General features: G+C 42.3%; 1 protein-coding gene across 1 annotated transcript in view; it reads right to left on the bottom strand.

The window, feature by feature from the left end:
• Nucleotides 1-25,397, bottom strand: part of COG3 (component of oligomeric golgi complex 3) — a 56,059-nt gene that overhangs the window by 17,780 nt on the left and 12,882 nt on the right. The window contains exons 12-17 of the mRNA XM_075265457.1: nucleotides 24,184-24,323; nucleotides 22,243-22,403; nucleotides 21,568-21,676; nucleotides 10,443-10,567; nucleotides 9,588-9,677; nucleotides 2,904-3,024 (exon numbers count right to left, since the gene is read on the bottom strand). Of these exons, the coding sequence (XP_075121558.1) occupies nucleotides 2,904-3,024; nucleotides 9,588-9,677; nucleotides 10,443-10,567; nucleotides 21,568-21,676; nucleotides 22,243-22,403; nucleotides 24,184-24,323 (746 nt within the window). The remainder of the gene's footprint in view (nucleotides 1-2,903; nucleotides 3,025-9,587; nucleotides 9,678-10,442; nucleotides 10,568-21,567; nucleotides 21,677-22,242; nucleotides 22,404-24,183; nucleotides 24,324-25,397) is intronic.

Here is a 25,397-nt window from a genome sequence, read left to right as displayed (position 1 = left end):
GTGCTGTTTATGCTCTGTAACGTCAGGAAGGCGGAGTCAGGCAGGGGGTGTGATTCAGAGTTCAAATCAGAGGCAGCCAGTGTCAGAACTCAGAATCACAACCCTTGCATGCTCCTGCCTGACAGTACAGAGTATAACTAGTATATCAAGCACCAAAAGTAACAGCACTGATTGCTCGGGAACGGTGGGGACTACAGAAAAAATTCCAACTGTGCCAGAATTAGTGGAGCGGCAGCTGTTAATTTAGCTGTACTTGTTGGAGGTGGTGAAAGGTCCTCTTTAAGACCACTGAAGCATTGTTCACTTACCTTTTACATCCACTTTTCATAAATATATTGGCTGACACAGAAGTGTGCTCATATAGAAAAATGTTGAGCCACTTCTCCTGTCAACCAATTAAAACCCCCAAAAGGACGTATTCACCCAATGACCCCAAAACCATGAAAAAAAAGAAATGGTTTCAGCAATGTTCAAATGCAATAAGAAAACTTTGGTTAGACAGATGTGCGCGCGCAAGGTAAGTGAATTAGTATGTTACTAGATATTAAAATAAAAAATTGTGAAGGCCAATATCGAAAAGTCTTCACGTCAAGCAGTTCAATGTTAGTTTTAACATTATACTGTTAACATTAATATATCAAGTATAACATCATGCAGATTAGTAGCATTTTTGCCACATCCCAACTACACCAGTTTTCTGGCATAAGAAAGTTTTTGCACCAGTCTGATTTGGAGAAAAAAATTTCAGCTTTTGCCATCACCAGCATTTTTATGAAAAGTGGGTAGGTCATGGGCTAAGGGGCATCACTTTAGGGGAGAGTTGTTGTTCCAAGTTACCCAACAAATTTACTATAACTTATGGCAGAAAATATACTGACAATAAAATCCAGCTTCAGAGCGTGATACAATCCAATATGTGGTACTACTACAAAGTAATACTGGATGAATTGTATCATGGTCTGAAGCTGGATTTTATTGTCAGTATATTTCCTGTTGCCTTTAATCCATATGGGCTCCGAGCTGCCTGGGATCCAATAATCTCAAGATGGATATGGTGAGCTGAAAATATTACGCTGGGTTTGCATTGCAGAAATTGGCAGAATCTGTAGCTGAAGTCTACAATAGATACTAGCAGGCGCACATTCGAGTTTCTTGTGCAAGAAGGGAAAGAGATAGGCTTCTCAATAAATCAGATTCATCTCATTGTAGCAGAGAAGAGATCAGAGAAGATCAAAACAGAGGGACAGATATAAACTAATAAATACACCCCAGAATTCTGGTGCAATTTGGGCCAAAAACTGGTGTACATGCTTTATACCTAATTTTCTATGCATTTTAGACACTAACATTTTGCAAGTTATTTTAATTTATTTGCATTATTACTGAGATCCAGATAAAGTAAACAGCCAAAAAGTATTATTCATCCAGTTCGCACAATAGCGGTGGAAGATTAAGATACAGAATATCCAATTCAGAAGTTGGTGCATATATAGCAATAACTAGAGATGAGCTAGTACTATTCGAAACTCCTGTTTCGAATAGCAAGCACCCATAGGAATGAATGGACGCAGCCGGCCCACAGGGGGTTAAGTGGCCAACCAAGTCTGCGTGCCAGCTGCTTCCATTCATTGCTATGGGTGCATGTTATTCGAAACGACCGTTTCGAATAGTACTCACTCATCTCTAGCAATAACCAATATGGCGCAACATTTAAGGCAAGACCACCCTTCCTCATGCTTGGCATGGCCTGGTGGAAGTTCCAAAGAGGGCTGAAGTAGGCTGATAAATATGGACCAGGAAGGGTCCTGCTATTCAGGAGTGAATTGGACTGCAGAAACCTGAAAAATCTGGTGCAGTTTAAGACTCTCATCAAACTTTGCGCTTTCTAAAAGGTAGACAGATGTAGTTTATCCGTCTGTGTCTTACAAATAACACTTGTAAGAATACAGGCTAACCAAAACTAACTCCATAACATGGGAGCGGATGTGTTTAATGGCATATTAGAGCCATAAGCTCTTTTCTGTTTAACACACAATTATTATTTTTTATTTTAGCATGCACAAGTAACAGTAATAACTGCAGACTATGGTTCATGATGCATTTTAGGACTAGGCCATGCCTGACATATAATACCTTCCAAGGAAGCAGCTGAAAGTGAGCAAAGCAACAAAGCAAAGAGAGAGTGCCACATAAAGCAATTACACATCCACTAATATTTTGCAAGAGGGCTAAAAGGAATTTGAAGAGAACATAGAACCTACAATATTCCCAAATATTCCATTTTTTTCCAATCCGTTTTTTCTTACTGATTATAGATTTTTTTTCTGCTATTACCTGTACATTCTGTACATGGACATGCCACATGGAATACAGGAACCTGTAAACTAGAGATGGCTCAGTAATTCTACGGTAGAGTGTTTGTGACCGTGTACATTTCCTATCATTGTGTTAATGAGATGACTACTGTGCAGTGATCTCACCAGAACAGGAAGTGTCAAACCATCATCAGGTTCAATGGCCAGTGTAATAATAGCAAGATTTTTCCATTTGTATGGAAAATCATAATGGCATTATTTCTATTTTACCATTAGCTGTAGAGCTATAACAATGTGACCAAAGGATCTCAGACTATAATCATTGTATTGTGGGTTGATGAATGAATCCCAGACTTAATGATTGTATTGCAGCCAGAACTCTATTGTAGCATAATGAATTCCCTCAGCAGTGAGGCAGCAGAATATTAGTCTGTTAGTGGAGTACATAGACATGCAATGGCAGCAGACACACGTCACACAACTTATTGCAGGTGAACATGAAGAAAACCAAACTATACTTGTAGTAAGTGACCAGAGCAGGACAAGTTCACTTCTTGCCCTGCTCCCCCACACACTACAGAGTAATACCTCTTGTTTTCTTGAGGTCCAGGGAAATTTCCTTTATGGTGAATTCAGTATGAAAAGGAGCAATCTGCTCTCGCATAATAAGAAGATGCTTGATCAGGAACAGCTGGCCATCAACCTGCGTCTGAATAACAAACACAAAAAGGACACGGATTAGGATTTAGTAGTAGCGGAATGTAACGCACTACCAAGTGATGGTCAATGAGAGGACAACACTTACTACAAAAGGCAGCATGACTGAAGTGTTAGTGCCTAGAGATGAGCGAACACTAAAATGTTCGAGGTTCGAAATTCGATTCGAACAGCCGCTCACTGTTCGAGTGTTCGAATGGGTTTCGAACCCCATTATAGTCTATGGGGAACATAAACTCGTTAAGGGGGAAACCCAAATTCGTGTCTGGAGGGTCACCAAGTCCACTATGACACCCCAGGAAATGATACCAACACCCTGGAATGACACTGGGACAGCAGGGGAAGCATGTCTGGGGGCATAAAAGTCACTTTATTTCATGGAAATCCCTGTCAGTTTGCGATTTTCGCAAGCTAACTTTTCCCCATAGAAATGCATTGGCCAGTGCTGATTGGCCAGAGTACGGAACTCGACCAATCAGCGCTGGCTCTGCTGGAGGAGGCGGAGTCTAAGATAGCTCCACACCAGTCTCCATTCAGGTCCGACCTTAGACTCCGCCTCCTCCGGCAGAGCCAGCGCTGATTGGCCGAAGGCTGGCCAATGCATTCCTATGCGAATGCAGAGACTTAGCAGTGCTGAGTCAGTTTTACTCAACTACACATCTGATGCACACTCGGCACTGCTACATCAGATGTAGCAATCTGATGTAGCAGAGCCGAGGGTGCACTAGAACCCCTGTGCAAACTCAGTTCACGCTAATAGAATGCATTGGCCAGCACTGATTGGCCAATGCATTCTATTAGCCCGATGAAGTAGAGCTGAATGTGTGTGCTAAGCACACACATTCAGCTCTACTTCATCGGGCTAATAGAATGCATTGGCCAGCGCTGATTGGCCAGAGTACGGAACTCGACCAATCAGCGCTGGCTCTGCTGGAGGAGGCGGAGTCTAAGATCGCTCCACACCAGTCTCCATTAAGGTCCGACCTTAGACTCCGCCTCTTCCAGCAGAGCCAGCGCTGATTGGCCGAATTCCGTACTCTGGCCAATCAGTGCTGGCCAATGCATTCTATTGGCGTGATGAAGCAGTGCTGAATGTGTATGTTTAGCTCAACTACACCGGTGGAGTAGTTGAGCTAAGCACACAGATTCAGCTCTGCTTCAATCAGTGCTGGCCAATGCATTCTATTAGCTTGATGAAGCAGATGGTGCACAAGGGTTCAAGCGCACCCTCAGCTCTGATGTAGCAGAGCCGAGGCTGCACAAGGGTTCAAGCGCACCCTCGGCTCTGATGTAGCAGAGCCGAGGGTGCACAAGGGTTCAAGCGCACCCTCGGCTCTGATGTAGCAGAGCCGAGGGTGCACAAGGGTTCAAGTGCACCCTCGGCTCTGCTACATCAGAGCCGAGGGTGCGCTTGAACCCTTGTGCACACTCTGCTTCATCAAGCTAATAGAATGCATTGGCCAGCGCTGATTGGCCAATGCATTCTATTAGCCCGATGAAGTAGAGCTGAATGTGTGTGCTAAGCACACACATTCAGCACTGCTTCATCACGCCAATACAATGCATTAGCCAGTGCTGATTGGCCAGAGTACGGAATTTGGCCAATCAGCGCTGGCTCTGCTGGAGGAGGCGGAGTCTAAGGTCGGACCTGAATGGAGACTGGTGTGGAGCGATCTTAGTCTCCGCCTCCTCCAGCAGAGCCAGCGCTGATTGGTCGAGTTCCGTACTCTGGCCAATCAGCGCTGGCCAATGCATCCCTATGGGAAAAAGTTTATCTCACAAAAATCACAATTACACACCCGATAGAGCCCCAAAAAGTTATTTTTAATAACATTCCCCCCTAAATAAAGGTTATCCCTAGCTATCCCTGCCTGTACAGCTATCCCTGTCTCATAGTCACAAAGTTCACATTCTCATATGACCCGGATTTGAAATCCACTATTCGTCTAAAATGGAGGTCACCTGATTTCGGCAGCCAATGACTTTTTCCAATTTTTTTCAATGCCCCCGGTGTCGTAGTTCCTGTCCCACCTCCCCTGCGCTGTTATTGGTGCAAAAAAGGTGCCAGGGAAGGTGGGAGGGGAATCGAATTTTGGCGCACTTTACCACGCGGTGTTCGATTCGATTCGAACATGGCGAACACCCTGATATCCGATCGAACATGTGTTCGATAGAACACTGTTCGCTCATCTCTATTAGTGCCCACCAGGTAAAGATCAAACAGTGTGGGTGCATAGGGAAAAAAAGTAGGGGTGTGAGGGAGCTAGTGTGAGAAAATCTGAAAATGTGACCGTCCCGGCAATCTAGGTAAATATACATATTATTTTTTGTAAACTAAGTAAGTTAGAAGGTAGGCAAGGGGAGAAGCCTATATCCCTGGCAGTACAACAGTACTAGTAGCTGAAAATAAGATGAGGTTCACATCTGCGTCTGAGTCTCCACAGAAGATTCTGCTGAAAATCATCGGAGAGGAAAATCCTGGATGGAGGACTTTTCTCTCCACCGTTTTCAGTATAAAAACTGCAGAAACCCGGTGGACCCCATTATAGTCTATGGGGTCGGAAAGTAACCGCTGTTTTAGCGGATGGGCGCTCAGTTGTTCAGTTCCCCAGCGGACCTGAATGATGGAGAGTCCAGCGCTAGTGTGAACCTACCCTAACAAGGAAAGCTAGAAGCAAAAAGAGAAAGTGCATTGAATGCTGGAGGCAAGAGCACCGACACCTTTCTAATGATATGTAACATGTCCAGGGTTTGAGGACATAAAATACCCACTTAAAATAATTTGCAAATTAATTCTTTGAAATCTTACTGTAAGAAATATATGGCAGGATTTACAAACACGTGCATGGTGGCCTATTTTACTTAAAATTAAAATCTTGATTTTTTTTTTTTCCACCTTAGACTACCTTTATAGAGGGAGGTTAGTTGGGATTGAGACTGGCTAACCATGTAATAGACATGGCCTGATATGTCTTTCATGTTTCGCCATGTTGTCATTGGTCTGGCAATTTTATATAGATAGTAACTAAAAGTAAAGTTTTAAGTATTTCCTTTTTGTTCTGGATTGGGAATAGTAAAGATGGATTTGCATACAGTGCATAATTAATGCATCAGATTTACTAAAGTAAAATGACTTAATATAAAATAAGAATTGTGCTCAAGGTAACTGGCGACATGGCCCATCCTTATGTCAGACATTGTACAGATGGCTATTATATACATATAATCGAGTATATATGTGGAGCCTTTGTACTTCATAAAGCAATGTTTCAGTATAATTCTACATTTCCTACAATATTCTGTGTTTACATGAGCTGTGACCCGCTGTTACGCCTGCGAATGAGAAGGATACTGTGTGACATTTGGGAGTGCAGAGGACAAGGTGAAATACGATAGTGGCCCATTTCTACTTAATGCAACTCGACTGGCCAGAAGACCAAGGACATTCAAAACATCCCTAGGGCAACAATGCAAAAAAAAAAAAAAAAAAAAAAAATCTTACAACGTCTAACATGACAATCTCCCGCTGGGAAATTTACTGGATTTAGCCTCACGCGGAGCATAAAGATATATTAATGAAGAAAATGCAAAAGAATTTTGCTCCTGTCAGTCACTCATTTAGAACAGGCATTAAAACCATGTTACACACAAAATGTAAATGAAATATACATGACAAAATTTATGGAGAGAGCCGCAAATTATGATCCATGTCAAAGCATGTACACATCACTGTCAGTGCCAACATTTCACTGTTTTTATTGCGACTACTCAATTATAGGCATACGTATCGCATATATTGTGTTTAATAATTAAAACTAGATAGTGAAATACTTATTTTCTGGAACCAGGAATTGGCACAAGAATCGATCCAGCTCCCCTCCTTCTTGACGTTCAGTATTACCTTTAACATCTAGTCTGTCAGTCCCCATAATACAGGTAATACACACAACACAGAGGAAACAGGAGGTGGATCAGCTCTGGTGTGGGTGACTGTCCCGCTCACGTGACCCCGAGTTGAGATCAGCCTGATAAACCGAGATTCAGTGAAAATAAACTCGGACTGGGATTAAAAAGGATTGTCCAGGTTATCCGATTTGCTGATCTATCCTTATAATAGGACAGAAATATCTAAATGTTGCAAGGCACATACCAGGCTCTTGCACCCATCAGCTGTATGGTGTCTCTTCAGACATCCATACTATACACAATGCAGAGAGAAGGAAAAAGTTGTTGTATGGTGGTTCCCGTTGACTTCAATGGGAGCTCAGTTGCAGTACCAGCTTGCGATCTCTACACAGAGCATGGAGACAACGGCTTCTAGCACCGAGCTGTGTATACAATGGGTGCCAGAAGCGTCCTTGTACAGCTAATGGTGCGGGGTAACCAATGGACCCCCCACCAATCAGATATCTATAGCCTATCCTACACAAGCCATAAAATCTGAGAGCCTGGACAAACCATTCAAGTAGAAACAAAGTCCCTGATAAACCCTTTTAAAGTACTGCATATAGAGCAATTCCTCGACAGCCCATGGTTATCTGTAGTAACGTTTAATATAGCTCATACAAGTGGGAAGGTTTGTCATAGTTGTACAGATTGGTAGCTATTAAATAGAATAAAAGTCATCCTTTGCAAAAAGCTGAAAATGGGAATCTAGTGTTTATGGGATATAAGCAATTTGGCAGCTGCGACTTAGATGGAGGAAATCGGAATGATCTATGGCGTAGCAGAGATTGTGTTTGGAGAGTGCAGGGCTTCACACTGATGCACTCAGCTTAGTCACATTGCTGAGAGACCTCACAGCCAAAAGCAATTCCCTCTGACAATCTGCAGCTAACAGATTCAGACGTCTTCCTCAGGCAGAACAAATTCTGAGATCTCGTTTATTCATCTATGAGCAGGCAGGTAGCGCTGCAAGCTGAAGATTGTAGGGATTATTCTAAGTCTATGCTATCTATGCCCGGTTGAGTAAGCACGTATCCATTGTACAGTCACATGCACCCATTACAGAAGATCACTCTTATATAGTGTTATCTCACAATCAGCAGCTCAAAAACAGAGACGGAAGTTGTTCATGGGGCCCAGGACTTAAATGACCCAAAGAACAGGTTCATATACCATTACGTTTTTATTTATCTTTTACATAAAACTTGGGAGTGGGGCTTTAGGGGTCAAGCACAACTAAGTTTACATAGCACAATCTCAATTTATTCCTGACACTCCAACACTCAGCCTCATAGACGTCCATCTGAATCTTATACTGGAGGGGTATTCTGGTCATTTCAAGGTATCCTATGCATAGGATAAGTGAGAACTGGCAGATAGGTGGAGGATTCCAGCGGTGGAACCCCTACCTATCACAAGAACCATGTCCTATGTGTCCAATATGAATGGAGCATCAGGTCAAGCATTCTCTCTAGGTGGGAATTCCTGCAGTTGGTCTTTTTATTAGTCTTTAAGACTGGAGATACAGTAGCAATTGACTTTGTCGCTTTCTTTGGAGAAGATTTTGCTGCGATTTTCTAACCAAAGCCAAGAGTGTATTCTGCAGAAAGGAGAAGTAGAAGGGCTTCTTTTATATTGGCTATTCCCAATATGTAATATGAGGAACACCAACAGCTCAATGATATGTGCAGAACATTCTTTGGCCGCATATGTTGTCCCTCACAGCAAGGCGTTCAACTCCATTTTCAGCAGAATAATGCTCACCCACACACAGAAACACTTAACCAGGTTTAAGGCCAATCGAAAATTTAGGACCTGCTACACCACCAGCGTGGGCAATTACTTTCCAGAATTTACAGGTCTGCCTGCAAAATCTAAATCTCCTCTTATATCTAGACTAGAGATGATCCAACAGGGTCCAAGAGCCATCTTTCAATTGCACAATTTTCCCCAATAAAGCTTCTCCTTTTGCCACTAACATACATGATCATTACATTCACACATGAAATCAAATGAAACTTTTAAACAACTACTTTTTGGTGTGTTATTTTTCGGCAATGACTGCACATTTAGAAATTACTAGCTTTCTATCAGAAATTCATAACGCGTGTTTTATGCATTTATATGTCAAAAATGTAGAGACATATTCAATTACTTTTTGTGTGTAAGTAGACGACCGACATAAAAATATCTGCTTACAATAGAAAGCTTCTTTAGGACACCTTAACAAAGGCTTTAGTAGAGCGACAAGTGAAATCGTACAATGACAAATATGTGACAAAAAATAAAAAAGTAAAGCAAACGGAGCACTGAATTATTATTTTTTTCAATGACTTCAAGGCAAAACAGATTTGTGACGTGAGTGACCCACTTGCTTCCAGTAGAAATAGAAATGGCTCACAATAGGGAATACACAACAGAATCCTGGCTTCCAGGAAATAGCAATGAATTGAATATGCATCATATGACAGTGGAGTACAACCCGTACTGCTATTATACTCCCAAGACTACAAACCATGAGGAATTCAGAACAAAAAACTACAGCCAATTATAAGTGCTGCTATTTGTTTAACAGATAATGAACGGACACATTACATCTATGTATCTGACCTTGTTTTTTAGAATGGCATCTGAAGCGCCCAATAAGGATTGAATGCACGCCGACAAAGCCTCTTGAGATAGACCTTGAAACACTGCCCTCTAGTGGGAAAAGAGAAAATGTAGTGGATTGTAATTCACAGTTTAAAGACAAAATCTAAGACCAGAAATGGAGATAGATAATATATATATATATATATATATATATATATATATATATATATATATATAATTTATAAATATATTAAAACTACTATAGTGATAATATACAAGTAACACGGTCCTGCCAACAGAAAGACTGAATGATGAACAGCAAATCTTTCCTGGTTTATTGGTCAAGATGTGAGCCCCTACTATTGAATACTGTCATCCTTATGCTCTTATGAGAAGTGGCAGGAGAATAGAGCAAAAGCCCCATATCCAACGCTAGACAAAAAGTGGTCCAGAATCCAAGAGCATTATTATTCAGTGGTAGCAGAGAAGCACAAAGGTTCCTCTGCTACCACTCACCAGATGTACCTTGGTGATTCTATGCTACCACTGGATACTGGGCCTCTTGGTCCTCAATGCCAGTTATGGACACTGGATCTCATAAGCCACTGGATCTTTAAGCCTTACCTGCTACAATTGGATCGTAGGGTTCTTAGCCTTTTCTGCTACCATTGGATAATGGGCTTTTGGTTTTACCTGCCATGACTGGATACTTTTATTCTTGGGTTTCTCAGCTTCTAATGGACACAATCACTTTTGGATTTCTCTACTACGACCCAACAGATGTGTCTCAACACATCTTCACTAACCCAAGCCCAAATCATCTAGAACTTCTTGTAGGTATATGACATTCAGAGGATTTTGTATTCTACTTACATCAATGCACCTGTACAACTTGGAGAGACACACCAGAGTCCTTCTTACTGTTGGGTACCACATGCCATGCAGATCAGCAGGTGAAATTGTGTTTTGTGCTCTAAGCCCCAAAGATTCTGATGAGCCTACAAAAAAGAGGGTCAAATGTTACTATTGAGGTCAAAACCTAAAGGTGCATCATTTCAGAATAAAAACAAAAAACAACAAACCTTGAAAGGGCCCAAAGGCTGAGACATCAATAAATGCTAAAATGAAGAGGCAGAATAACTCAAATGAACATTATACCACTACAACTGTGTTTGGCTCTGTTCAGCTCCCCTTAGAGATGTGGTGGGTGTTAATGGTGTCTGAAGCCATAGACTGGTACACATTCTGTTTGGCCCTCTGGGCAGAGCTGATCACAGCCAAAGAAAGAACCAAGTGCTTTCAGCTCTTCATTTCGGTTATAGTTGAGGTTCACATATGTAGCAGTCACCCTCTAGTACTTGCCTAAGAAGCAATTTCCAGTTCAATAATGAATGTAACAAGGTGGGACAATATTAACTATAACATACAAGGCAGGCCACAACTGATCCTTTAGGTAAGTCTCTGACCGAACCTCCTGTTACCTCCTCATATGTCTTCTTCAGTTCCTGTAGGACCTCGTTTGCCGCTTTCCTCTTGTCTGTCCCTCACATGAATGACTTCAAGATTCATCCCATATAACACTAATACTCTCGCACTCCCTACCTCAGCACACCAAACTCCTTCACAATATTCCTTCTTTCAAAATCAACCTAAAAACCCACATCTTTAGAAAAGTTGACATCTTACAATAACCCTGCCCCACCACCACCACAGTACTACTGTATATATGCAGCTTTCCTTTACCTGGTAGATTGCAAGCTCTTGTGGCCAGGGTGCACTCTGTATCAGTCCATTGCTCATGTTTCTTGTACAGTACTTTGTGTTTAATGTCTTATGTTATGTAAACCACTGCTATTATTTGACCTATCAGGACTTATTTTAGATATTCTGCAATGTTGAACTTTTCGCCCCTCTCTGCATGCTATATCTGTAGTTTGCAGTTCCCTCTGAGATGAAGAGTGAAGACTAGCTGCCATACACTGCATACAATAAGTACAAGAGAATCTGCTCTAGGACAGGCTCCAAGACCATGCAGGTTATACATAGAAAGGTACTAATCTGTCCTGATGTGAATTAAATACTGTAGTTGTGATAGAAAAGCATCTAAATTGCAGAAGTCTGTGTCTTCTTATATCTGCCTTCTCTTTCTCCGCACTCCCTATCCCCATAGACAAGTGTACTATGTGCCATGTGACCTGCAGTACATTGACAGCCTGACATAGCAGAGATTTTCAGAGTGAAACTCTGGTTATCATAGGGGGGAGAAAAGTCTGATAAGAGCAGAAAGAGGCATTTCTCTCTGATTATACACATTACAAAGGTTCTTAGAATCAGTGCTACTATTTATGTATGCAAAGTTTGTTGAAACAACAATGTCCGAGTTTTTTAACGAATGTGGAGCACCCTGGAAGTAACAGCACTTTCAAGTAAATAAGAGGCAAGGTTATTTCACTGGGCATACCAATGGTAGGGGTGTGAATCCTCATATATTCAAGAGGCAATTATTACTGGTGGTGTCACATAATGCCTTGTATCTACCTGGTCCCATTGAGCCAAGACATATTCATAATCTCTAATTTTGGCAAGTGAACAGGCTGTGCTAAATCCTAGATGGATTAAACGACGCGAATTCTAACTAGCATAAAATATAACTTTTATTTTGATCAGCTAAAAATAATATAGCCAGGGCTATTAAAACAAACAAATAACAAACACACCAGCAGGCGTGATTAATAAATAATATAATAATACATTTTATTTATATAGCGCCAACATACTCCGCAGCGCTGTACAATTTATAGGGTTCAGATACAGACATACATAACAAAGAACGTCATTTCACACAATGGGACTGAGGGCCCTGCTCAAAAGAGCTTACAATCTATGAGGTAGAGAGGGTGACACAAGAGGTAGCAGGGGGTGATTAGGACAACTCCCAATACACTCTTTCAGTATGTGTCCCCACAGACTGCTGGCGCAATTATATTGATTTAAATGAGCATCCAGGGAATAGTAAACTAACTCTCTGGCACATGCTAGTAAACACCACTTTATAGGTTCAAGAATAAGAGGTTGTTACTCTAGCTGCTGCCGTAGCTGTATAGGATAATCATCCCCCCATTACCCTGCTCTGATATCTTGCATAGAGCCCTGGAGCCTATTGACACTCATGCACACTTACACACATGCCACCCTATGTAAGCTAGGTGCGGCTTTTTTACAGATTAAGTGTGCATACCAAATGCTGGTCTTAGTAATTTACTGACATTTATGCTCTTTCACTATGTCCCTGCCTGTTCAAAATAAACTACAGGTATCCAGGTTTAAGATGCGCATAATAAAATCTCTCAACGCGTTTCAAAGTTAAACTTATCATCAGGAGAGGATGTAAATCAAAAAAATAATAAAGATGTAGTTGCGGTTAAAACCGCATTTCCCGGTCCCTGATGGTGGGAGCCGGTACGGAGTGTCTGACGCTGACTGCTGCAGCGCTGGGGTTTAAATAGAGCCCAGACTGCTTCTAAGGATACGCCCCCTCGACATCATTCGGGTCTCCGCCAATCAGATTGCAGAGTCTCCGTGCGGAGGATAGCTCCTCCTTCTGTGGGCGTATGTTTGCCTCCGAAGCGTCCAAAATAAACAGCGCTGTTACTGTCTATGGAAGAGGAACCCGAAGGTAGGTATATATCATATCTGACAGATATTGGGAATGAATCGCTCCACACCAAAACTCTTTATTGCCATTAATACGCAAACACACAACTCCCTGCATTTATTGGCAGGTGAAAAAGATCGTGTAGCATATAGATAGGTCTGAAAAGTGGGCAATACCCTGCGTTTATTGACGGGTAAAAATACCCGCCTAGCATACATATTCATTTAGCGGAAGTTCAAAAGGAACCATGATAGGGGGACATTTCTGAGAATCAGTCCCATCATCACTTCAGTACACTATCGATGCGAATAAAAAATAAAAAATGTTTAATCTAATCATTTACAAGATTACTGCTACGGTAAAAGGACTTAATATGGAGTTAACCCTATCCCTACCATAGTGTACTGAGAGGAGCTATAGTGAAAGGACTTAATATGGAGTTAACCCTATCCCTACCATAGTGTACTGAGAGGAGCTATAGTGAAAGGACTTAATATGGAGTTAACCCTATCCTTACCATAGTGTACTAAGAGGGACAAGTGCCTCAAGACATGCCTTTCCCTCATTGTTCCTATTTCCTGGGTTTTTATAGGTTAGAGAAGATATCAAAATTAGTGGAGTATATCCAGCCCTACTGTCTATTTAGTCTCAAATAAATGGGGCAAAGGAAATTTGATCGTTAAGACCTTTTGGTCTTACACATTGGAATTTAAAGATCCACCTCGCCTCGTGTTGTAACAAAAGGCGATCCCAGTCACCTCCCCTTGTGGGTTCGGGTACATGTTCAATACCCTGAAACTTCAAAGTTTCAGGGTTGCCACCATGATACTGCCACACGTGGTTCGATAAAGTTTTATCCTCTTTCCTGTTGATATAACCAATATGTTCCAACACTCTCTTTTTGAACTCACGTCGGGTCTTTCCGACATAGTTGAGTGGACACGGACATGTGACACAGTAGATCACTCCTGCCGTCCGGCAGTTGATAAATTGTCTCGTATCATAATGGATGTTAGTCGTTACGCACAGTACTTGATTCCCTTTCTGTATGTGTTCACATGCCTTACATGTACCACACTTGAATGTGCCGTGTGGAATACTGCGATTTAACCACGTTTTCTCAGGTGCAGCAGGTCTAAGATGGCTATGTATCAATAGGTCACGTAGGTTCCTGCCTCTCCTGTACGTGACACTAGGTCTTTCACTCACAAGGGGTCTAACCTCTGAATCCATTGTGAGAATGTCCCAATATGATCTTAAGATATCCAGTACATTCTTATATCCCCGGTCATAATTGCCTATTAATCTGACAATTTTATTGTCACTAATCGAACGTTGTTTTGGTGTAAGTAGTTCTGTTCTATCTCTACTCTTTGCATCTTTTCTTGCTTTGAGTAGTAATGGGTTAGGGTAACCTCGTTGCCTAAATCTGGCTCCTAATTCTTCTGATTTTTCTTCAAAGTCCTCCAAGTCCGAACAATTCCTGCGAACGCGCAGAAACTGTCCCTTGGGTATGCCTCTCCTCAGGGGTGCTGGGTGATAACTATCCCACCTGAGGAGAGAATTGGTCGCTGTATCTTTACGAAATAGGTTGGTTTTCAACTTGCCAGATTCGTCGACTGTGACAGTGATGTCTAGAAAGGTGATGGTGACCGGGTCTATAGTCGAGGTGAATCTCATGTTGATAATCAACATGAGATTCACCTCGACTATAGACCCGGTCACCATCACCTTTCTAGACATCACTGTTAGAGATGAGCGAACAGTGTTCTATCGAACACATGTTCGATCGGATATCAGGGTGTTCGCCATGTTCGAATCGAATCGAACACCACGTGGTAAAGTGCGCCAAAATTCGATTCCCCTCCCACCTTCCCTGGCGCCTTTTTTGCACCAATAACAGCGCAGGGGAGGTGGGACAGGAACTACGACACTGGGGGCATTGAAAAAAATTGGAAAAAGTCATTGGCTGCCGAAATCAGGTGACCTCCATTTTAGACGAATAGTGGATTTCAAATCCGGGTCATATGAGAATGTGAACTTTGTGACTATGAGACAGGGATAGCTGTACAGGCAGGGATAGCTAGGGATAACCTTTATTTAGGGGGGAATGTTATTAAAAATAACTTTTTGGGGCTCTATCGGGTGTGTAATTGTGATTTTTGTGAGATAAACTTTTTCCCATAGGGATGCATTGGCCAGCGCTGATTGGCCGAATTCCGTACTCTGGCCAATCAGTGCTGGCCAATGCATTCTATTAGCTTGATGAAGCAGAGTGTGCACAAGGGTTCAAGCGCACCCTCGGCTCTGATGTAGCAGAGCCGAGGCTGCACAAGGGTTCAAGCGCACCCTCGGCTCTGATGTAGGAGAGCCGAGGGTGCACTTGAACCCTTGTGCACCCTCAGCTCTGCTACATCAGAGCCGAGGGTGCGCTTGAACCCTTGTGCACACTCTGCTTCATCAAGCTAATAGAATGCATTGGCCAGCGCTGATTGGCCAATGTATTCTATTAGCCTGATGAAGTAGAGCTGAATGTGTGTGCTAAGCACACACATTCAGCTCTACTTCATCGGGCTAATAGAATGCATTGGCCAGCGCTGATTGGCCAGAGTACGGAACTCGACCAATCAGCGCTGGCTCTGCTGGAGGAGGCGGAGTCTAAGATCGCTCCACACCAGTCTCCATTCAGGTCCGACCTTAGACTCCGCCTCCTCCGGCAGAGCCAGCGCTGATTGGCCGAAGGCTGGCCAATGCATTCCTATGCGAATGCAGAGACTTAGCAGTGCTGAGTCAGTTTTGCTCAACTACACATCTGATGCACACTCGGCACTGCTACATCAGATGTAGCAATCTGATGTAGCAGAGCCGAGGGTGCACTAGAACCCCTGTGCAAACTCAGTTCACGCTAATAGAATGCATTGGCCAGCGCTGATTGGCCAATGCATTCTATTAGCCCGATGAAGTAGAGCTGAATGTGTGTGCCAAGCACACACATTCAGCACTGCTTCATCACGCCAATACAATGCATTAGCCAGTGCTGATTGGCCAGAGTACGGAATTCGGCCAATCAGCGCTGGCTCTGCTGGAGGAGGCGGAGTCTAAGATCGCTCCACACCAGTCTCCATTCAGGTCCGACCTTAGACTCCGCCTCCTCCAGCAGAGCCAGCGCTGATTGGCCGAATTCCGTACTCTGGCCAATCAGCACTGGCTAATGCATTGTATTGGCTTGATGAAGCAGTGCTGAATGTGTGTGCTTAGCACACACATTCAGCTCTACTTCATCGGGCTAATAGAATGCATTGGCCAGCGCTGATTGGCCGAATTCCGTACTCTGGCCAATCAGCACTGGCTAATGCATTGTATTGGCTTGATGAAGCAGTGCTGAATGTGTGTGCTTAGCACACACATTCAGCTCTACTTCATCGGGCTAATAGAATGCATTGGCCAATCAGCGCTGGCCAATGCATTCTATTAGCGTGAACTGAGTTTGCACAGGGGTTCTAGTGCACCCTCGGCTCTGCTACATCAGATTGCTACATCTGATGTAGCAGTGCCGAGTGTGCATCAGATGTGTAGTTGAGCAAAACTGACTCAGCACTGCTAAGTCTGCATTCGCATAGGAATGCATTGGCCAGCCTTCGGCCAATCAGCGCTGGCTCTGCCGGAGGAGGCGGAGTCTAAGGTCGGACCTGAATGGAGACTGGTGTGGAGCGATCTTAGACTCCGCCTCCTCCAGCAGAGCCAGCGCTGATTGGCCGAATTCCGTACTCTGGCCAATCAGCACTGGCTAATGCATTGTATTGGCTTGATGAAGCAGTGCTGAATGTGTGTGCTTAGCACACACATTCAGCTCTACTTCATCGGGCTAATAGAATGCATTGGCCAATCAGCGCTGGCCAATGCATTCTATTAGCGTGAACTGAGTTTGCACAGGGGTTCTAGTGCACCCTCGGCTCTGCTACATCAGATTGCTACATCTGATGTAGCAGTGCCGAGTGTGCATCAGATGTGTAGTTGAGCAAAACTGACTCAGCACTGCTAAGTCTGCATTCGCATAGGAATGCATTGGCCAGCCTTCGGCCAATCAGCGCTGGCTCTGCCGGAGGAGGCGGAGTCTAAGGTCGGACCTGAATGGAGACTGGTGTGGAGCTATCTTAGACTCCGCCTCCTCCAGCAGAGCCAGCGCTGATTGGTCGAGTTCCGTACTCTGGCCAATCAGCACTGGCCAATGCATTTCTATGGGGAAAAGTTAGCTTGCGAAAATCGCAAACTGACAGGGATTTCCATGAAATAAAGTGACTTTTATGCCCCCAGACATGCTTCCCCTGCTGTCCCAGTGTCATTCCAGGGTGTTGGTATCATTTCCTGGGGTGTCATAGTGGACTTGGTGACCCTCCAGACACGAATTTGGGTTTCCCCCTTAACGAGTTTATGTTCCCCATAGACTATAATGGGGTTCGAAACCCATTCGAACACTCGAACAGTGAGCGGCTGTTCGAATCGAATTTCGAACCTCGAACATTTTAGTGTTCGCTCATCTCTAATCACTGTCACAGTCGACGAATCTGGCAAGTTGAAAACCAACCTATTTCGTAAAGATACAGCGACCAATTCTCTCCTCAGGTGGGATAGTTATCACCCAGCACCCCTGAGGAGAGGCATACCCAAGGGACAGTTTCTGCGCGTTCGCAGGAATTGTTCGGACTTGGAGGACTTTGAAGAAAAATCAGAAGAATTAGGAGCCAGATTTAGGCAACGAGGTTACCCTAACCCATTACTACTCAAAGCAAGAAAAGATGCAAAGAGTAGAGATAGAACAGAACTACTTACACCAAAACAACGTTCGATTAGTGACAATAAAATTGTCAGATTAATAGGCAATTATGACCGGGGATATAAGAATGTACTGGATATCTTAAGATCATATTGGGACATTCTCACAATGGATTCAGAGGTTAGACCCCTTGTGAGTGAAAGACCTAGTGTCACGTACAGGAGAGGCAGGAACCTACGTGACCTATTGATACATAGCCATCTTAGACCTGCTGCACCTGAGAAAACGTGGTTAAATCGCAGTATTCCACACGGCACATTCAAGTGTGGTACATGTAAGGCATGTGAACACATACAGAAAGGGAATCAAGTACTGTGCGTAACGACTAACATCCATTATGATACGAGACAATTTATCAACTGCCGGACGGCAGGAGTGATCTACTGTGTCACATGTCCGTGTCCACTCAACTATGTCGGAAAGACCCGACGTGAGTTCAAAAAGAGAGTGTTGGAACATATTGGTTATATCAACAGGAAAGAGGATAAAACTTTATCGAACCACGTGTGGCAGTATCATGGTGGCAACCCTGAAACTTTGAAGTTTCAGGGTATTGAACATGTACCCGAACCCACAAGGGGAGGTGACTGGGATCGCCTTTTGTTACAACACGAGGCGAGGTGGATCTTTAAATTCCAATGTGTAAGACCAAAAGGTCTTAACGATCAAATTTCCTTTGCCCCATTTATTTGAGACTAAATAGACAGTAGGGCTGGATATACTCCACTAATTTTGATATCTTCTCTAACCTATAAAAACCCAGGAAATAGGAACAATGAGGGAAAGGCATGTCTTGAGGCACTTGTCCCTCTTAGTACACTATGGTAAGGATAGGGTTAACTCCATATTAAGTCCTTTCACTATAGCTCCTCTCAGTACACTATGGTAGGGATAGGGTTAACTCCATATTAAGTCCTTTCACTATAGCTCCTCTCAGTACACTATGGTAGGGATAGGGTTAACTCCATATTAAGTCCTTTTACCGTAGCAGTAATCTTGTAAATGATTAGATTAAACATTTTTTATTTTTTATTCGCATCGATAGTGTACTGAAGTGATGATGGGACTGATTCTCAGAAATGTCCCCCTATCATGGTTCCTTTTGAACTTCCGCTAAATGAATATGTATGCTAGGCGGGTATTTTTACCCGTCAATAAACGCAGGGTATTGCCCACTTTTCAGACCTATCTATATGCTACACGATCTTTTTCACCTGCCAATAAATGCAGGGAGTTGTGTGTTTGCGTATTAATGGCAATAAAGAGTTTTGGTGTGGAGCGATTCATTCCCAATATCTGTCAGATATGATATATACCTACCTTCGGGTTCCTCTTCCATAGACAGTAACAGCGCTGTTTATTTTGGACGCTTCGGAGGCAAACATACGCCCACAGAAGGAGGAGCTATCCTCCGCACGGAGACTCTGCAATCTGATTGGCGGAGACCCGAATGATGTCGAGGGGGCGTATCCTTAGAAGCAGTCTGGGCTCTATTTAAACCCCAGCGCTGCAGCAGTCAGCGTCAGACACTCCGTACCGGCTCCCACCATCAGGGACCGGGAAATGCGGTTTTAACCGCAACTACATCTTTATTATTTTTTTGATTTACATCCTCTCCTGATGATAAGTTTAACTTTGAAACGCGTTGAGAGATTTTATTATGCGCATCTTAAACCTGGATACCTGTAGTTTATTTTGAACAGGCAGGGACATAGTGAAAGAGCATAAATGTCAGTAAATTACTAAGACCAGCATTTGGTATGCACACTTAATCTGTAAAAAAGCCGCACCTAGCTTACATAGGGTGGCATGTGTGTAAGTGTGCATGAGTGTCAATAGGCTCCAGGGCTCTATGCAAGATATCAGAGCAGGGTAATGGGGGGATGATTATCCTATACAGCTACGGCAGCAGCTAGAGTAACAACCTCTTATTCTTGAACCTATAAAGTGGTGTTTACTAGCATGTGCCAGAGAGTTAGTTTACTATTCCCTGGATGCTCATTTAAATCAATATAATTGCGCCAGCAGTCTGTGGGGACACATACTGAAAGAGTGTATTGGGAGTTGTCCTAATCACGCCTGCTGGTGTGTTTGTTATTTGTTTGTTTTAATAGCCCTGGCTATATTATTTTTAGCTGATCAAAATAAAAGTTATATTTTATGCTAGTTAGAATTCGTGTGTTTAAAGGTAGCATTTTGTGCCCCTCTTTGTCAACTAGATGGATTAAAGTCTTCAAAACTCAATTTCTTTATGGCATTGACCAAGTGAGTGTTCGCTGGGTAAAAAACAATCTGACCCAACACAAAGCGGTTAAAGGGGTTGTCCCATCACAAGGATCCTATCTATACTGCTAGTTTATGTGGATTTAAGACTTTTCCTAAGTGCATTGCTTTATCAAAACTGCTTTGTTTGGCCGCTATCTTAATTTATTCACTTCATTGTTTACACTTCATTTCCATGGCCCTTGGGATTATTTGCTCATTTGTCAAGTGATGTAGCTGCCTGCTCTCAGGGGGGGAGGGAGGGGCTAGGAGCAACTCTGAGTGGTTTGTGTCTGATAAGTAGCAGAGCTTCTCAGATAGGGGGAGGTGAGAGCTCCGGGATTTCTGAGCTCTTATCAGGTCGGTTTAATTGAATTTGGCTGATAAGGGCTGAGATAGTACATAATGCAAACTGACTGAAATCCAGCTCTGCTACATCAGCTTCACACTGTGGTAATTTGTTTACAACTAATCCTGTGCAAGTGAAACCCCGCCCACCAATGTGCCGAGAAAAGCAGGAAGTGAAGAGAGCACAACAGCCTGCCGGTTAGTGAACAAGCATAATGGGAATACCCCTTTAAAATGGTATATATTAAGGTTTCATAGGAAGCCCACGGCCAGCTCCAGCCCCATGTCTGTAGTGCGCTACTATTGTCACGGTCTTTTATAGCCAGGAACTATCCTCACAATTAATTTCATGATAACACAAACCTTAATTTACACTTGAACTACTATGCAGAAACATTTCCAAATGCCGTCACCATGGAAACAGCACATCAAACAGGACTCAAACCCAGATAATAATAAATGGCCTTTGTGAGGAATTTTTCTGTCTCCTCGGGAGGATATTGAAACTCGTGAAAAGCTTTCCATGGTCTATGATTTCCCTTTGTGTAGCGATATTGATCGCTTTATTCCAGCATAGAAAATATTCATAAAGTAGATAAATATTCACGCGGGGATAATTTGGAGGTTTCACGCTCCTAGCATGTAGTCTTAAAAACAAAAGGAATCAATTACATTTTTTTTTCTAATGCAATGCCTATAGCTATAATGTCTTCAAGAAAGCCAAACACTACCAGCACTGCAGATGTGAACTTTTTTTTTTTTTTTTGCAAATGTATAGCTGGAAGCCATCTTTCATGTATAACCAGCGTCATACACCTTAAACCAGCATTTAATTTATGGGGATTCAAATAACCCTTTCAAATACCAATAATATATAGTAGCTGCAATGATGAACCTACCACTTTTGATAAGATTATTGGCTTCCGCATCCTCTAGATGGACATCAGAAAACGAAGCATCCGGAGACTGCAACCTCTTCTGTTCCTCCTTCAGACTTTGTGCAATTTGCTATGTATGAGACATTGAACAACGTTAAAATACAAAATCCGAAATGATGAACTGAGTACAATTATATTTGATATATGAAATCAATTTCTGAATAGGTAACCACCTACAATTTTATTAAATGGGTAGAGTTCTAAGATATTAGAGGGTTATTGGTTCTTTAAAATGAACAACACATGCAACACAGAACTTCACAACCTGGTCTTCTAAATTGGTCTCCCGCACTAATGTTTCAATGATGATATCAGTGGCGCGCCATGTAGGCCCTGCAGCCAATCGCTGTCTGTCCGCAGAAGTCATGTGTGACAGTAAGACTATGGTATCAATGTACAGCTTAAGGCGTTACAGTGATGACGTCCCCGCCACATGTGACCATTGAGGACAATAATAGGCCATCAATTTTACAGTCCCAGATAAACTTTGAGTACATTTAAAACGGATCTTTCAGCTTTTTAAACATTTCTCCTTGGTCAGGTCTTCCTGTTTATTTTGCAAGCTATGCATTTGTTATGGCTCACTATGTGCTGTAGTAATAGTCCCTCTTATAGGGTGGCTAAAGCATAGCATACCTCCATCATCTCCAGCTTGTCTGGGTATGCTAGATCACCAGGAGCCGGCTTATAACCCAGAATATCAGTTTGAATGTATATGTGCGTCCTGTAGACAAGTCGCTCCTGTACATCTTCTAGCATCTGCTTCACCACAGCAGCAAAGGCACCAAGCTGGTCAACTAAATACAGCACAAAAAGAAGGACATAGTTAACACTAAGAAAAACAATGATACAGTAAAGATTTATTATATTTTAAAGCAACAATATTTCATCAATTTTATATTCTCTGCATATATGGTTTACTTTACTGTTGGAGTTTCATGTCCCCAACATAATGGAAAGCCACAATAGTTAACTGGCCATTGATATAACTGGCTTTGCTTTAAATATTCAATATCTGCAACAAATACACTCCTCGACATTGCAACACCAAGAAGGACAAGCTGTAAAGAAGTAGTAGTTACTTCAAAGATCTGCAAATGATCAAATTTTCAACTCCCAATGTGTGGCATGTGGGAGGCATAAGCCAGATAGAAAGCAGAGTATTTAGCCATGTTAAACCTCACAAGTTGGATGAAGTGGTGTGAGATGATTGTGTGATGCCTTCGGTTCTACCGGTATATTACTGGTTTGTCATCTACCACAACTGGGACTCATTGCTTGAATATTGGGAGCAGTTAGCAGCCAATCTTGATTTGTGTGCCCAGCATGGTATAACATCCCTCAGTGCTCGTTCAGATGTGCGTCCCGGTCTCTATTTTGCAGGTTTCCATTTCTTGCCCGAAACTGGACAGGAGATGGAAACCTGTAGGCATTTTTCAAACCCATTCAAATGAATGGGTTTGGAAAGTGTCCGGCCGTGAGCACCCATTTTGTGCTCTCCGCGGCGAAACTTTTTTTTGTTTTTTTTAACCGGACACAAAGTCGGACATTGTCTCAGTTTCACCACGGAGAGCTCAAGACGCTCACGGCCGGACACGGTCTGCCAGGTTTCCATCTTCTGTCGGGAGAAGACGGAAACCTGAAAAGGGAGATTGGGCGCAGGTGTGAACCCAGCGTCAGACAATCAATAATAACCACATTAATAGCATGTGTATATGCCTGTGGGTGATGCTCATACTAGATACTGAATAAATCGAGATGCTTTGAATGCTTTGTTTCCATGTTTTATCATTTGCCTATCATTAAAGGGAATCTGTCAGCAGGAAAATCAATATCAAACTAATGACAGTACCTTGTAAGGCGGCTTATACACTTTTCAAAGAGGTCTTTCATATAATGCATTACGGATTCATGAAAATCAGGATTTTCTTATTATGCAAATTATCTGAAAAGGGCCCAGCTCCACCCCCCACATTGCATGATTGTGACAAAATGTAGGATGTCACTCAGTCTGCAGTTATGGGCAGTTATCTACAGCGGACAGCAAAACCATTGCAGTAGAAGAAACGCCCCTAAAACTCGTTTCACCTAATTCGCATACGAATAAAATCCTGAGTAAAAAAAGGCATCTTTGGAAAGTCTAGAAGCAGCACAACAAGGTATTAGGCCATTATTTTGATACCGATATCTATCAATCCTGTGATTTCCATAATCCAGGATTCCTTCTTTTTTCTGCAATTTACATTTTGAGTGGTGTATCGGAACAAACCTCAGAAATACCTTTCACAATTGTCCATTGTAAGTGAAATTTATCATTTAATATTTAATTTGCTCACTTATATAGCACCAACATATTTCCCGTGCTTTACAGTCATTGTTGATCTCTGTCCCCAAGTAGGGCTCACAACCTAAATTCCTTATCAATACGTCTTAGGAGTGTGGGAGGAAACTGAAGTGACCAAAGGAAACCCAGACAAATACAGGGACAACATTACAAACTCTTTGGATTTATCGCTGATAAATCCTTAAAGCTGCTGCTTTAGTAATTGCAAAGTAAAAAATAAGAGCATGTCTTACCGTTATTTTGTACATGATCTTCAAGCATCTCAATTTTCAATATACCACAAAGTTCGGAGAGTGTTTCCAGGTGAACGACATGAATGATGAGTGGCCGTAACACATCATATAGAGATAGACACAATTTCTCTAAAAGTTCACTGTAATCAAAAAAATAAAAAATTATGATAAGAGATAACCAAGCCAAGAATACATACAGCTTTAGGATATGTTCATATGAACTAGGTTTGTTGTACAACCATCAAGAACTGTCTCATTTATCTGAATTTATGCACATGTTGAAGCAACAACACAATTTACATGTTCCGAATGAATTATCAGAAAGAAATCATACCCTTAGGATATGCTAATACAACAGATTTTTCATGTGGAAAAATTGAACAAAATACAATGCAGAAATTACAATGCAGAAATACAACTTCTGCCAAGGATTCGAAGTCTGATATGTGTCATTCAACCAGACAGTTTGGCCTTTTTGCTCACTTATTATTAAAGTGCTTGGTTAGACATATCCTACATCCCCTGAAGACATCAGCATGGTTGATGAAACATTCCAGGATTGGGGGGGAGGGGGGTAGTGTAGCACAACACTACCCCCTCCCCTCCCAGCATTATGTGTTGTTACTTAAAAAAAAAATAAATTTAAAAAAAATTGACAATTGAGTACTGTGGTGAAGTTGACCCCGGTAACTGGTTGCCCTGATATGTACACATTTTGAGGGGGTGGGTGGAGGCAAGCTGGCCTAAACACAATAATTTGTGAATTATGTTATTTATTTTAGGGGGCATTCACACTACATGTCGGGTTTTTCTGTCCGCTTGAGAAGACGGACATCTTCACTTGTGGACCGGGAAGGAAGGGCACGGAGTGCAAAAAAACGCATCCGATGCCCATTTAAATGAATGACAGGTGTCACGGACACAGCTAGTGTCCGCTCCTAATGTCCGTGCCAGATTTTGAGTGGACACTAGGAGCGGACACCGACGGTAGTGTGAATGCCCCCTTAAACAGCACTCACTATATGGAATAAATAACATTATTGTTGGATATTTTGAACTTGCAATAGGTTTATTAAAAAAAAAAAAAAAAAAAGAATAATGTTATTTTCTTCATACACTAGGTTCACATTACCATTTGGGTTTCAGTGGTTAAAAAACCAATTTGCTTAAAAAGTGTCTACACTAAGACCCCAGACTATAATGGAATCTACGTT

Source organism: Leptodactylus fuscus, chromosome 2, assembly GCF_031893055.1.
Source record: "Leptodactylus fuscus isolate aLepFus1 chromosome 2, aLepFus1.hap2, whole genome shotgun sequence".
In the NCBI taxonomy this organism is placed as follows: Eukaryota; Metazoa; Chordata; class Amphibia; order Anura; family Leptodactylidae; genus Leptodactylus; species Leptodactylus fuscus.
Note: the sequence above shows the minus strand (reverse complement) of the source record. Positions and strands in the feature narration are given on the sequence as shown.